At 42.8% G+C, this 14,956-nt stretch overlaps 1 protein-coding gene across 2 annotated transcripts in view; it reads left to right on the top strand.

Moving 5' to 3' along the window:
- Positions 1-11,262, top strand: part of LOC113027186 (guanine nucleotide-binding protein G(o) subunit alpha) — a 105,929-nt gene extending 94,667 nt beyond the window's left edge. Inside the window, exons 7-8 of one of the 2 annotated variants that reach the window (XM_026176786.2) lie at positions 6,631-6,784; positions 9,554-11,262. In XM_026176786.2, the coding sequence (XP_026032571.1) occupies positions 6,631-6,784; positions 9,554-9,741 (342 nt within the window). In that variant the 3' untranslated portion in view covers positions 9,742-11,262. Of the gene's footprint in view, positions 1-487; positions 1,352-6,630; positions 6,785-9,553 lie in introns of those variants that run through there. The other variant, XM_026176787.2, reaches the window with a different exon arrangement.
- Positions 11,263-14,956: the final 3,694 nt, after the last annotated feature.

Raw genomic sequence — 14,956 nt, forward strand, 5'->3', positions numbered from 1 at the left:
CGGCCCGTGCATCATTTTTATTGAAGCTTGGCTCAACAGCCGACAGAGCACGCCTCAGCCGAATGTGTGCTGAGAGTCAAAGGAGATGTTTTCAGAAAACATGGAGGGGAGCACACGGATACAAAGGTTCAGATCAAAACCAATCACAGCAGATGGCCCCGCCCCTCCCTGAGCCTGGTTCTGTTGCAGGTTTCTTCCTGTTAAAAGGGAGTTTTTCCTCCCCACTGTCACCAAAGTGCTGCTCATAGGGGGTCACATGATTGTTGGGTTTTTCTCTGTATGTGTTATTGTAGGTCGACCTTACAGGATGAAGCACCTTGAGGCGACTGTTGTTGTGATTTGGCGCTGTGTAAATAAAAGTGAATTGAACTGGGGGGCTTTTTCTAACTCTGTGTGTGTGTGTGTGTGTGTGTGTGTGTGTGTGTGTGTGTGTGTGTGTGTGTGTGTGTGTGTGTGTGTGTGTGTGTGTGTGTGTGTGTCTCCTCAGGTCTAAATACTTACACAGAGGGACTGGGATACATCAAGTCTCAATATGAGAGCAAGAACAAGTCACCCAAGAAAGAAGTGTACTCCCACGTGACCTGTGCTACGGACACCAACAACATCCAGTTCGTCTTTGACGCCGTCACTGACGTCATTATAGCCAATAACCTCCGAGGGTGTGGCCTGTACTGATGATGCTGTTAAACTTTGGCCAATGGATGCTGGGTGTTTGACTTGTATGTGAGAGCCGGTCAAATGTGGGGTCTGAGCTGAGTTCATGATGTCATAGTACTCATTTCTCATACTGGCCAAGTTTGAATTGACTGGTTGGTTGTTGGTGGTTGGTTGGCTGAGACATCTTATCTTTTTCAATCCTAATTAAGAACCGTTATTTTAAGCGTACCTTCTGTCTAAAATCTGTTCTCGCTGCAGATATTTTGCACAAGCTGAGAAGCAGAACGAGAGACCAGCTGAGCCGACCACAGTCTAGTGTACTGAATCACTCGTTTACTAGATGTATTTACTTTTTTCCCTTTGATTTCAATTTGTGTATTCATATTTTTGTATCATAAATTTGTGCCTTATTTATACCAAACGTCGACGCAAACGTGCGTATGATTAGTCTTAGTGGGGGTCAAGTTTAGCTAATTCAAAGCTTTAATCAAAACTGACTTTATTGCAGGCATTTCAAGTACTAAGTGTAAATTTCAGAGCTATTAAGTCGATGAAAATAATTGTATGATATTTTCAGAGTAGTAGAGTTTTGGGGGGTTAAATTCCCAGCAGCATTTGTGCCCACTAAGAAGCTGAGGGGGGAGTTACAGCAACACTGTTGTGAAATGCAAATGATAAAAATAATAATCTAAAATGAATTTGGTATGTTTTATTTAAATGGGATTGCCACTTTTACGTTCCCATAGTAAAAAACAGAGTGCACCCTGGTCACTAGTGGGTGGTCCACAGGGACACCACAGACACACACACCTGCTGGTGGCTTGTTTGTGCTGTGAAATCACGTCATTCTAAAGAGTTGGGCTGTGAGAACATATCACCAAATCTTACTGCTGTGCTTTTAATCTGAGAGGAAACGTTTTCGGCCCGTGTAGATTTCAGTAAACCTCCTGATTCCTCTTTTGATTGAATCTAATTTCATAGTGTAAATGAGCGCATAAAGAGGACGTTGTTGCTTGAGCCACGCCGCTGTCATCGTTAATCTCTGCAGACGCCATTCCCGGCTGCAGGCTCATCTCGCTTCTTGCATGGGACTCCTTAAAATCAATTGAAACAAAGAGTCGCAGAAGCTTGTGCCGACTCCCGCGGACATTTTCCACCTAGATAAAGCTTCAGCACAAGTATTGATTTTAAAGGGCACTGGCACTGCATCCACTGTGTCAGGCTGCACCGTGCAATATGCCTGCTGTCCTCCAGTCCACCTTAATAAACCAGAGGTGAGCTTTGAAAGATTACAGACTGATGTGTACGTCCTCTGGGACGTGAACGCAGACTACGATTGTATCCACGCTGTTCTCCTCGTATCTCGACGTCTGTTTGGAATCGATCATAAAGCGAACAGAGGAGTGACGGGCGCTGTTCTGACCCAGCTCAGAGAGATCAGGGCAGTACTGGAGCTACGTCATTAGTTCCTCCGTGTAGCCACAGTTAACATCGTCACATAGAAAGTGTTTGTCTGTGAGACGCGATGGAGCCGACGAAGCCGAGCGCGCTTCCCGCCAAACAGAGTCATCTTTATTTATGAGAAGGGCATTCGCTTTATTCCGCTTTTCCATCCACGCACAAACAACCAGATGTGCCTCTTCTGCTCAGAGCCGCCATTTTTGGAGCACAGGTAGATGTCATCATCATCGGCCCATCCGACCACATCTGTGCCAAATTTAGAAACGGAGCGCTCCCTGAGGCTGTCGTTCAGCCTGCATGCTGTGTGCCGTGCACTGATGTGTATTTTGTGTGTTCATGTTTTCAGATTGTATATAGTTACCTACATGTGTCTGTTGATAGTACAGAAAAGGTCACGGCGTGTGTGTGTGGGTGTACGTGCTCATGAACGTGTGTGTGTTGTGTAAGAGACGACATCAGCCCATGGGTGCTGCGGTGGAGTCAGCATCTGTGGATTAATTACCCAGAGGGCACCTATCTACCCTTTCAGCACAGACAGGCCTCAGACACACAAACACACTCACGGGGCTTCAAAATGTCACAACACCTTAGTTGCCAAATAATACTGCAGTTTCCAGCCAAAGAGGTTCACACGGCCACACAGCGAGCCGCTGCCACGACTGCTAAAACTGCTTCATCGTCGTCTCCTCGGACTGATCTGTTACAGAAAGGAAAACGATCTCTGCGTTCTGTGTCAGTCTCTCCTTAGTTTTCACTCTCAGTAGCTTCATTCATTCGCTACACTTTGCATGAAGCTTCTGTTCCTTCCAAACACAAAGCGTTTAGTGTTGACAGGCTGAAATCGGTGCTTAATCCCATCGATCCAAAAATCAAAGTTCTTCTATAAATTCGGATTTTTTTCCTAAACTGGGGAATGATCGCGTACAGAGTTCAAACACGATCCTTTCCCTCCCCGTCTATGCAGTGCAGAGGTTAATATCATTGTAATCGCACATTTCACTCGTAATAAAACCAAATCTCCTCTTACCAAAATGATTTCCCTCTGTGTGATACGCGTAGGAGCACAACTGTGCGTCTGATGCAACAGACACGGGCGCATCTAGAGAAATTTTCTTAGGGTGGCAAAGAAACCAAATGGGGTGGCAAAATCAAAGCCTTTTTTTTTTCAAACACATATGCAGGTGGTTACATGTGGCTATAATGATTCAAATGCAGTAAGTATGCACGCTTTTCATATAAAAATAGTCTATAACTTAATTATTGTCTGTAGCCCACATAATTAAATACTTTAGTTACATAAAGTACATAGCCCCTGGGATCCCTGTGACACACAAACCCCTCCACCACGATAAGGTAGCGATTCAAGGAGAGTTTGTAAACATAAACAACCATTTATCTAAAATTGCAGACAATACACCTGCTGTTTTTTTCATTTTGTACAACCATTTAAAAATATTACTAAAACTAAAATGAGAGAACAATCAGGTGTCGCAATAAGATGCTCCACAAATGATGTGTGCCAGTAAAAAATGGACCAAAAGACAGAAGAGCACAGGGACAAACCTGCAGGCCCGACAACAGCAGGCGTATCACTCCACTGGTTTTCTACTTTGTGACAGTGTTTACAAATGTGCCTCTGTGACATTCATTAGTGCCCTCACTGACACACAAAACAAAACAACGACTACACAACAGAACAACAACACAACACACTGAGTAAACACTCCACACGTCACAAATCTGCCACATCTAAACTCTCTCTCTCTCGCTCTGTCTCGCTCGCCCTGTTACCGTCACTCCCCAAACTTTTCCCTCTTCCTAAACAACCAAATCCCACATGTTGACTTTTTTTTAATTGGTCGACATGGTGCATTTTTCCACCAATAAGAAAGAGGTGGCTTTTTTCCTTTCCTGTTTTCGTGCTGTCCTTACAAAACGCTTAAAACACACAAACATGACGACAGTATTTAGAACGAAGCGTGGCTGATATATATATGATCATAACTCTGGATTTACTGGCCTGTAATTAAAATTTAAAAACTTTGAAGTCTGAACTTTCAATGTGGCTGAAACAGAGACTCAGCGTGGCTGCAGCTTGTTGCTGTGTCAGCTTACATCAGTCATGTGATCTGGAGGTGCAGCGTGTCCGTGGACCACAGAGGGTTAATAACACTCACCTTCCTTCCATTTCCACAGTGTAACATCCACCCACCTGTGTGAAATCTGAAATTCCCATGGTGTTGTTCAAAATGTGCTCTGGCACGATCATGAGCATCGCTTGCTACTGAAAACAAGAAAAAAGCCGGTCCTGCTATGGGCTGAACCATTTGTTACTGGTGCAGGGGGGACACTATGCAATATATTCAGTTTTAGCATTTATATTCACTGCTGACTGTAACTATGCTCAAACTGTTAATGCTGTCTTACTTTAATAAACAACACTGTCATATGCAAAACTGGGGTGGCAAGGGATCATTTTAGGGTGGCACTTGCCACCCCATGCCACCCTTCTAGATCCGCCCCTGGCAACAGATACACTTCTGTTTAGTCACTCCACATCCACGCGGCGCTGACGACTGCTGCTCTGCAAAGGTGCTGCTTGTGCTGCGCTTCCTGGTAGCCGTTAACACACAGAAAGGAAACCGTTAAGTTTGTGCTGCCGTCGGGCTGACGGTGACAGGACGGCATCGGAGCTTTGTCCTCCAACGTTAACCCGCGGCACCGCACGGACCTACAGGGATTCGTGCTGTTTGTCAGTGACATACTAAATTAGTTAGAGTGATCTCAGATCAGTGTGTGCCTAAATTTATTCACAGAACACAACACTTGAATTTTACTGAACATACGCTAAAGACGGCAGCTAATAGAAAATTTACTGAATTGAGCAGAAACGTCTTTTTTCATAAACAGTTCAGTAGAAGTCATGGTGTACATGATGAGAGGTGAAAAGACCAAAGCCAGTCTGTTACGCAACTAAAAGTGTGGAAGCCTCTTTTTTGGTGGAGGTGAACAGTGTAAGCGCTCTGCTACAGTGTTTACAGTCCCGTCTCGTCTCTTCATGACACAGAGCAGGCGCTCGGGACGGGAAACGTGCGGTCCTTCACATTATTACCTTTTAGACCTCGTCGTTGTTTCTGCATCAGGCGAGCTGTAACACAATTAGTGGTTTAGGACCAATCCCAAGTAACAGAAGACAACTGCAACAGTAGGCGAGGTTGAGAGGACAAGAGGAGGACAAGGAAGTAGCAAGTAGTTCATATTGATGGCAAATACTTCATTCCTATAGGCTGCGCTGAAGGACACATCTGTGGGTCGTTTGTTTGCATTGTTGTGCTGTGTGGATAACACAATCAGTGGCCTATTCAGCTTTGAGAGTTGGGGACAGCAGTGGGTGCACTTCTGGGCAGCAGGTGGTGTCACAAAAGAAATGTTAGCACCTTTTGCCATGTCATTGCCACAGCAGCACAAAAAGCTGTTGAAATGTCACAATGGCAGCCAAACCGAAGTGCCAAATCTTTCCCGTGTTAGGTTTAAATGAGGTCCTGTGGCCTGTTTTTGCTGACTTACTTGTACGTTGGATTTAGAAACCGGGTTTTGCTTGCAACCTTTTAACATTCGGTCCCTGCTATACCGTGCCAGCTGATGTAATGTGCACTCAGGCTGCTGAGCTGGGAGAGATGTCAGAGAGCTGGGGGGACATGACCGTAACGACCCGTGATAGCATCACGCAGAGTTTATGCCGGTACACATCAGCATCCTTGCACTCACCGTGCTTTAACCTTCCAGTCTCTGTTCAACCAACATGCTGGTACCAATCAACACTCGCTGTACTGTACAAGTCGCCCACATCTACTAAGCTGTTATCTGTGCGTGTGCGAGTTTGTATGAGCGTGTGCCTGCGCGTGCGTGTGAATGCTGCATTTTATCCATCACTGTGCATAAAATGCATCTGCTGTAACTCCCTCACTGTTGTCATAATTTATTGGATGTTGTATTTATACATGAGATAAAGACAATAAAGCATCACATGAGTAACTTGATATGGGTGATTATTTTTCTTGGTCCTGTGTGTGTGTGTGTGTGTGTGTGTGTGTGTGTGTGTGTGTGTGTGTGTGTGTGTGTGTGTGTGTGTGTGTGTGTGTGTGTGCATTTGGAGCAGATTTGAATGTAAATGTTTTCCAGAATATGTTTTGCTTTCCTCCACGAACTATAATTTTTTATTGAAAATATGGGCGAGTCCTGCCCGGGCAGGCCAAATTAATACTGTCACAGTTTGTTGGTGTTCCAGTGTGAGGCCCAGATGAAGTTTTAATGTGTGTCTATGACTGTGTCGACATGCTCAGTCGGGGTAACGTGTAACTTTGGCCTTCTTTCCATGTCCTCCCTATCACCTGTTTCCTCACTCTCTCCTATTTCCTTCACCCATTCCCCTAATCTCCCCTAATCCCATTTTCCCTCTTTATTCGTGCCTCATTATTTTGCCCCCCCCCTCCCTCCTTCTCCCCGCTGCAGAATCGCATGCATGAGTCTTTGATGCTGTTTGACTCCATCTGCAACAACAAGTTCTTCATCGACACCTCCATCATCCTTTTTCTCAACAAGAAGGATTTGTTTGCAGAGAAGATCAAGAAATCTCCGCTCAGCATCTGCTTCCCTGAATACACAGGTACGAAAAAAGTTGGGGTTTATTCCAGTGGTGGGCAGGAATCTCAAACAGGAACGTTTGGAATTTGTTTTCCTGAGTTAAAAGTGTTTACAGGACGAAATATAGTCACGAGAACGACACATCTAAAGTTCATTCATTGAACGTAGCCAACTGCAAAAACAGAGCGTAGCACGAACTCGGGCAGGCCACAGAGTCGAGCTCAGCAGATCAGGTGATCTCAGCCCACGTCAGCTGACACATTTCTACACATCCGATGTAAGATGTGCTTTTTGAATCGCTTTACAATGTTGGTGTATATTTGCAACCCACTCAACCCTCTAATTGAGCTCCTCATTTAGTTTAATCAGTTTACTGAAAAGTTATCTTTTAATAGTCCTGTGATGTTGGTTCTTCCTGTCTTTATGTTAAGCTAACTGAAAGCTCAGATCAAGTTTCACCAAATTTCAAATTGCTTCATTTGAAGGAGCTTAATCTTAAAAATTGTGTCGTACAAAATCATTTGGAAATTTGCATGAAAATCAGTGTAACGGAGCCGAAAATAGGCTAATACTGTATGAGACATTTTGAAGAGGGGATATAAAAGTATGAATGACTACCATCTGTCCTGTGTTAAGTGTAATTCCCAGAAATTAAATGCTTTCTAAAGCCCTTCCTGAGGTTCTGGATGCTGATTAACGACTGCTCGGTACAGTACATCGGCTCTGCTTCTAGCCCTGACATTTACTGTCACAGACTTGTAAACAATTCGAAGCACTTTAAATCAAAGTTGCTGTTTACAGTTTGCAGCAGAGATGGCCAACGAACTGTTTAAAGAACTGCAGAGGCTCAGGTTGAAAAGAGAGATATACTGTTTAAAAGGAAAGCAGGGAAGGAGCAGAGGAGAGTCAGATAAATAGAGCACAGAGACCCAGAACCTGTAACGGGCAGAACCGAGTTTACAGATTTCTCCGTGTGGAGGTGAGAGTCGGACGAGGTGGTGACAGAGAAAAGGAAGAGACTGCTTATAAGAAGCAGCAGACAGTCGTGCTTGGTCAGCCGCAATAAGTGAGAGCTGCCTCCTGCCTACTCCAAACTCCTTTCCGGTCTCCAAGTGGATCCTTTTCATTCCTGTCCCTCATGCTTTACTTACGTTCGGCTAACTTGCTTGACAGCCTCAGTAAGTCTGTCTTCTGTCAGTCTCTCCTCCTGTGTCCCATGCTCTCGCAGCTTCCCAACAGAAGACTTTACGAACCTTTAACAACCACAAATATTTTTCAAGCCAAAGATCTTGGAGAAATATCTTTTACATCACACGCAAACATGTCCTGACTTTGCCCAGCAGAAGGACTGAGTATGATTCAATAAATCTGCAAACCTATTAGAATGTATACTATCATTGCTGAATAACGACTCCTCGGTACAGTACATCAGCCCTGCTTCTAGAGGAGAACTATCATTGCATCTGATATACAGCTAATGTGCTTCAAATTAGGTCAAATGAATAGGATACAGATGTGATCATCTGTGTGTAGGAAACCAGACCAGTTAGCCTGCATTTAGCACTGCTAGTCCACCTCTGTTACAGGAATAGTATTTCTACTTACTAATTTGGACTTTTATGTGGTGATGACAGCTCTGCTACCTGCTAAGTTCATACGAAGCTAAAGATATCACATCATCTAAACCGACTCTGTCGACAGGTCTCGGCTTCGCTTCACCTGCTGAGCTGACATTAGCTAACAAAAATGTCTCACTGCTCGACAGGATATGCAGCTGCTTTCCTCTGAAGTCTGAGCTCATTAAAACAGTTAGCTTTAAATAGTTGTGTGAGATTTCCTGTGAAGTGTGACGTTCAGTGCAGCACAAAGGAAGGTGTGGAGTCAGCTATCACTAGAAGTGGATGCTGTGTAGCAGATTTCAAAGCTAGCTGTCCATGTGAATCAGTTATTTGTTTTATTTTACAGTAATATATCTAAGTTTCTTACTAAACTGAAACTAGCAACAGACTGAAAATACTTTGACCTGCAGATTTTCAGAATCAGTGAAGCATAAAGAAAGTGTTTAAAGAGTTTCCCACTGTTGCACAGCCAAAAATGTCCACTGGCTAACTTCCTGTAGCATATATGTATATAGCATACGCATCACAGTCCAAGCTTTAGAGTTCGATACAAACACAGATATTTTGTGTACTTTGTGATGAATGCAGAGATGGTGGTAACACAGTTAGGCTACTAACAACAACCCACCTGAGCACTGAGTATTTGACTGTGTGAACTCAGCCCTACAGGTACTAATGAAGGATTATGCAACAGCTAATTTATTCATTTCCAGCTCTATATTTTTTAGTACTTGTTTGTCTTACATTTACGCAGGTGCAGACATGTAATAAGTCATTTTTGCTCCTACCTCTATAAGACCAACCTCCCAAAACCTGCTTTCTTGTGACTGGCTGTCCCTCCCCTGACTTTCACCAAAGCCACAACAGCACCTGAAATCCGTCCGTTCACTTTTTGATCACTGACCCAGTTTCACATCGCGGAGGTTACTCCAGCTGTTGTACAGCTCGGACAGGCCACCAGTCCATGCAGGGGTGATCTAAACTCTACGCAAAAGTAGAAAAAAGTTGGAAGCAAAGTATTTATAAGAGAATGCAACATTGTAACAATATATAATCATCATCATCATCCAGATAACTAACCAAAGCTACTTGTTAAGTCCTTTTTTCATGAGACTTCCTGTTTGAAGTTTTTGTTTTAATAATTGTGTCGTAACACATCTGCTTCCCTCCAGGACCCAACACCTACGAGGATGCAGCAGCTTACATCCAAGCACAGTTCGAGAGTAAGAATCGCTCTCCAAATAAGGAAATCTACTGTCACATGACCTGCGCCACAGATACAGGGAACATCCAGGTTGTGTTTGACGCCGTGACCGATATTATCATCGCCAACAACCTCCGAGGGTGTGGCTTGTACTGAGCACGCCTACCGACCCTGTTATTTCCTCCCCCCTCTGTCCCTTCCTCTGTCCTCCCACCTCCTCATTCCTCTTCCTTTGACACTGCTGTGGAAATGATGATGACGATGATGACGATGCTGATTACTTAAAGAAAAAACGAAAGAAAAATGAAACTAGGTACATATTAATAATGAGGATAATTTAAAAAAAATAGGCATACATATATATATATATTATATATATATACCGTTTTTAGTTCTTGTCTGCTCTCTTCTTGCTCCGACTCTTCCTGACGTTCTTGAGCTTGCTGCCAAGCAAACAAATTTGTTTTAGTAGAAAACACGAAACCCTGCAGCCTTGAAAACTTTGTGAACAAAGTCGATGAAAGCCTCCGTTCCCCGTTTCCTTTCTTTTACGTTGTCTTTTGTTGTTAACCCAAACCTGTACGTTTTTTATGACTCTTGTTTTTGTTGATCATATGTATATTTATTGCAAGTATCAGTCTGTACACTGATGTTTATTCACGTTTTGCCTCACCTGACACCCCTGTGTGTGTGTGTGTGTGTGTGTGTGTGTGTGTGTGTGTGTGTGTGTGTGTGTGTGTATTACTTTGTCCTTCTTTTTTGCTGTAGTAGTGATTATGTAATAACAGTTTTTGCAGAATTATGTTAAAATGTACTAAGAAGCACTAGACGGGTCAGCCAAAACTCTCAAGACCTGCTAAAACTGACGATGCTGATTTTAATGTTAGTGTTTTGTTTACATTAAGTGGTTTTTGTTGTTGTTTTTGTTGTCAGTCACTTTTTTGGGGATCGTTTTACTCAAGGTGTGGTTTTCATCGACAGGATGTAAGGCTTCCTGTTTCCAGGCCTAAGCCACTAGCAAACCGTCGGCCACGGCCGGGTGTGGGAGCCAATAGGAAATGTGCTAACAGTCCTATCAGTGCCATGTAACAAAGGTACTGCACTGTAGATAGCTGTGCTTATAGAAGCAACTACACAATGTTATGATTAAAACTTTCTCACTGTTATAACCTCTAGATCTGCTAACATTCTCCGTGTAAGAAAACTCACCCATGGTTTGATAATGGTCGATTAATTTATTAATTTATTTATTGATTGATCACCTTTCTTCACACACCTGTCTGTTTTCTCTCTCTCTCGTCATGCCACACCTTTACTTCTCTCATCTTCTTCCATCTCTTTCTTTTTTGGCTTATTTTTGCAAAGTTAAAGGGCGCTCCTTCTTTTTTTGCCAACCCATCTCCCCGTCCTCCTCCTTTTCCCTCTAAAGCCCAGATAGCATGTGATACTCAAGCCTTTGTATAAAGAGATCAGTTAATTCATACAACTTATAGACAAAAAAAAGTACACACAAATAATGCTCAGATAACTTTAAAAAAAGAAAAAAAAGTAAAAGTAAAAAAACAAACAGAAAAATACAGAAACAAACAAACTGAGAAGATTGTTGGTTTCTGGGACACGGCAGAGGCAAATATATATATATATATATATATATATATATATATATATATATATATATATATATCGAAAAAAAGTGACAATTTAAGTTTCCAAGGATTGACAACAGAAAGGTTCAGAGTACAGCGACGTGTTAAAGTGAGCTGAAAAAGGACAAAAATGTACTCTGATTACTACAATAATAAAGACCCCAGTGAACATTACCACAGTACCGCCAACGACCTTCCTAATGATCCTGTTAATATTCCAAAAACTTTTCTCGTGCTTTGTAGCTACAGAGTATCTCTTTCTCTATATCTCCCTTTTTTAAATGTAAAAGATGTTTTGCAAAGCGAGCTGATCCGTGAAGATCTCAGACCGACCCCGCCGTCTTGTTATAATGCTCTGAACTGTGCCCCGCCCCTTCTCCTTTTACCGTTTTGCCTGTTTCCCTGCATTAGATCCGTGTCCTCACTTTAGCCTGACTCAGAACAATTAAATATAATATTATAACAATATCTATTTTTTATTATTTCAGAAGAAAAAAAACAAACAAACACTTTTGGGGGAGAGCACGTTTCTCGCTGCGTCCGCTAGTTAGGGACGCCGCATGTTCACACATCTACGCTGTATAAAGTCATGCTCTTTTCTTCTTCTTCTCTGTCTCTTTTCAGTTTAACCCACTCCTTCCAGGTCTACAATGAAAAGCACAGTTTCTCACATGCACACTTGCTCGCACTCACACACACACACAATAAGTAGATCTGTTATCTCTTCATGTGTTAGCCCTCGTCCATCTCTCTATATTGACTTCTTGATTTCTAGTTTTTAAAAAAGAAAACAACCGTGTATAATGACATGAGAAAGCATTTTTTCCTCTCATTTTGTTCCCGTTTCCGTCATATTTTTTATGTTTTGTTCTTTACCCAGTGAATGCTTTTTTCTGTGCAGCTTTCTCTCTCTCTCTCTCTCTCTCTCTCTCTCTCTCCCTCTACTCTTCTTTAGTGAATGGTTGTTATTTCATGTGGGATGTCCGTGCTGGAAAAACCAATCGAATGTAGTGTTTACATTAAAAAGCCACTGTTTTCATGACTACGAAAAAACAAAAGCCGACCTCTTCTTGTCTCCGAGTCATTCAGTCTCTCCACAGCTGTGCCTTTCTGTTGGATCCATGAATTTTCCCAGGATTGCTGCATTTAGCCGCAGTATTGAGCAAACACTGAGCTGTAGTGCTGACCCTGGGGTCGTCCGCTCTGTAAAACAAGCTGTTTTATCTACTTCCCCTCCATTTGAGCCACCCTCCTTTTGATTGGCTGCTCCTGGTAAAGAGAAGGTTTGAACAGCATTGTGGGAACAACTTCAACATATTCAAACATATTCCACTGTAGTCAAAGGAGCTTGCAAAGAAAAGCGTCTGGACTTCTTTAAGTTGCTTGAAGACGTTTCACCTCTCATCTGAGAAGCTTCTTCAGTTCTAAGGTCAAATGGTGGAGAGTCCCAGATATAAACCTAGTGGGAGTTTCCCCCCACAGAGGGACAAAAGGACCCCCTGATGATCCTCTAATCACCTGAGCCAAGGTGTGAAACTGGGTGTGGGTCCCAATCAGCCAGAGTTTCAGGTGAAGTCATTGTGAAACCTGGCCCCACCTTATCATGTGAATTCCTGAGGTCAGATGGTCCAGGATGTGAGTGGGCGTTAAGGCGTCTGGGAAGGATCTCAAAACTGGATTATAGATGGCAGAGAGTTGGTGTCGTAAACCCCGCCTCTGTTCAAAGATGGTCGCTCACAGTGGACATAGATGGCTTCTTTCACTCCTCTTTGAACAGAGGCGGTGGTTTACGACACCAACTCTCTGCCATCTATAATCCAGTTTTGAGATCCCTTCCCAGACGCCTTAACGCCCACTCACATCTTGGACCATCTGACCTCAGGAATTCGCATGATAAGGTGGGGCCAGGTTTCACAGTGAGCTCACCTGAAACTCTGGCTGATTGGGACCCACACCCAGTTTCACACCTTGGCTCAGGCGATTAGAGGATCATCAGGGGGTCCTTTGTCCCTCTGTGGGGGGAAACTCCCACTGGGTTTAAATCTGGGACTCTCCACCATTTGACCTTAGAACTGAAGAAGCTTCTCGGATGAGAGGTGAAACGTCTTCAAGCAACTTAAAGAAGTCCAGACGCTTTTCTTTGCAAGCTCCTTTGACTACGATGACCTGGATGACTGAGAACCTTCACAGACATATTCCACTGTAACAATATAAAACATCTGTAGTCTACATTTTCCAATTTTGAGGAAAATTTCAAATAGATGCAGAAATCTATTGAAATGTGTGCAAAGCCTGTTTAGTAAGAGTTCTCCAGTCTCCTCTTTGGTTGCTAGCTGCTTCAGTAATGTCCGGCCGATCCGTGATTTATATTGTTGGATTGTTCTGTCCGTCTGTGCTCTCGTGACATTGGCCATGAGTGGAATAAACAAACTGCTGCCAGTCAGATACTTTCCATATGGTATTACATAGTTGATCAGAGTCTGACTGTGCTTCCCTTCCCTAAGAATGCCTTCTTGACAGCCACCCCTCCACTGAGACCATTTCTGATGAGGCTTCAGTGAACAGTAGCTGGATTAACTGAAGATGCATCTCTCAGGTCGTTTCTTGATGACGTCACTTTCAGATAATCTTTTGTCCATTTTTCTAGTTTCCTCATTTTTTAAGGACGCGCTGATCTCATGCCAACATATGCCAAGTTTTCAGCTCTTTGGAGATCTCCTGTTCGGTGCACAAATGCTATTTTGTGGCTGTCAAACTGGTTCTTGGCTAAGTCATTAGTTAGCTAAGTCATAAGTTAGCTGCATGGCTTGAATGATCCATAGGTCAGCGTTAAATGGCTTCACAAAGGAAAAACAAACGTTCCTCTGGAAATGGACTGGAGTGGCAATGGGAGAAATAGCAGCTAATGTCCAAAGACAAACTTTGACAGACCTTCAGAAAGCCTGGAGAACAGTTGCTCGACACAACTTTAAGCCTGGGTCCTTTGAAGCGACATATGAAGAAATGAGGCCTGAAATATTTGCACAGTACTCAATAACAGGAACTCATAGTACAGGGTGGGCCATTTATATGGATACACCATAATAACATGGGAATGATTGGTGATATTAAAGTCCTGTTTGTGGCACATTAGTATATGTGAACAAAGAGAAACTTGTAAATAACTCGTGAAAGAATAAAGTTACGTTGAAACCAAGCACACCATTGTTTTTCTTGTGACATTACCAATAAGTTTGATGTGTCACATGGCCCTCTTCCTATTGAAAAAACAAAAGTTGTATCCAAGATGGCCGACTTCTAAATGGCCACCATGGTCACCACCCATCTGGAGGAGTTTGCCCCTCACATATACTAATGTGCCACAAACAGGACTTTAATATCACCAACCATTCCCATGTTATTACGGTGTATCCATATAAATGGCCCACCCTGTATAATAGGCCTACTTTAACCGTCAGCTTCAAGCAAAGTGTTTGCAGGTAATGCCACACAGCCGTTTGGTTCACTTATTAATTAAACCAAATAGATGTGACATTAAATTATACATTAAAAACTGATTGAACTTTAAGGAGTAGTTTAAAAAGTAATAGGCAAGGAATCAATATATTACATTCAACAGAAGTGAGAACTAAATTGTTAGTGTCACCTTTATATCACAGATGACCGGGGACTGATGGACAGAATATGTTTTATTTGATGATGTTTTTAATGCTACAGGACTTTCC

This window comes from Astatotilapia calliptera, chromosome 7, assembly GCF_964374335.1.
Source record: "Astatotilapia calliptera chromosome 7, fAstCal68.1, whole genome shotgun sequence".
NCBI classification, from domain to species: Eukaryota; Metazoa; Chordata; class Actinopteri; order Cichliformes; family Cichlidae; genus Astatotilapia; species Astatotilapia calliptera.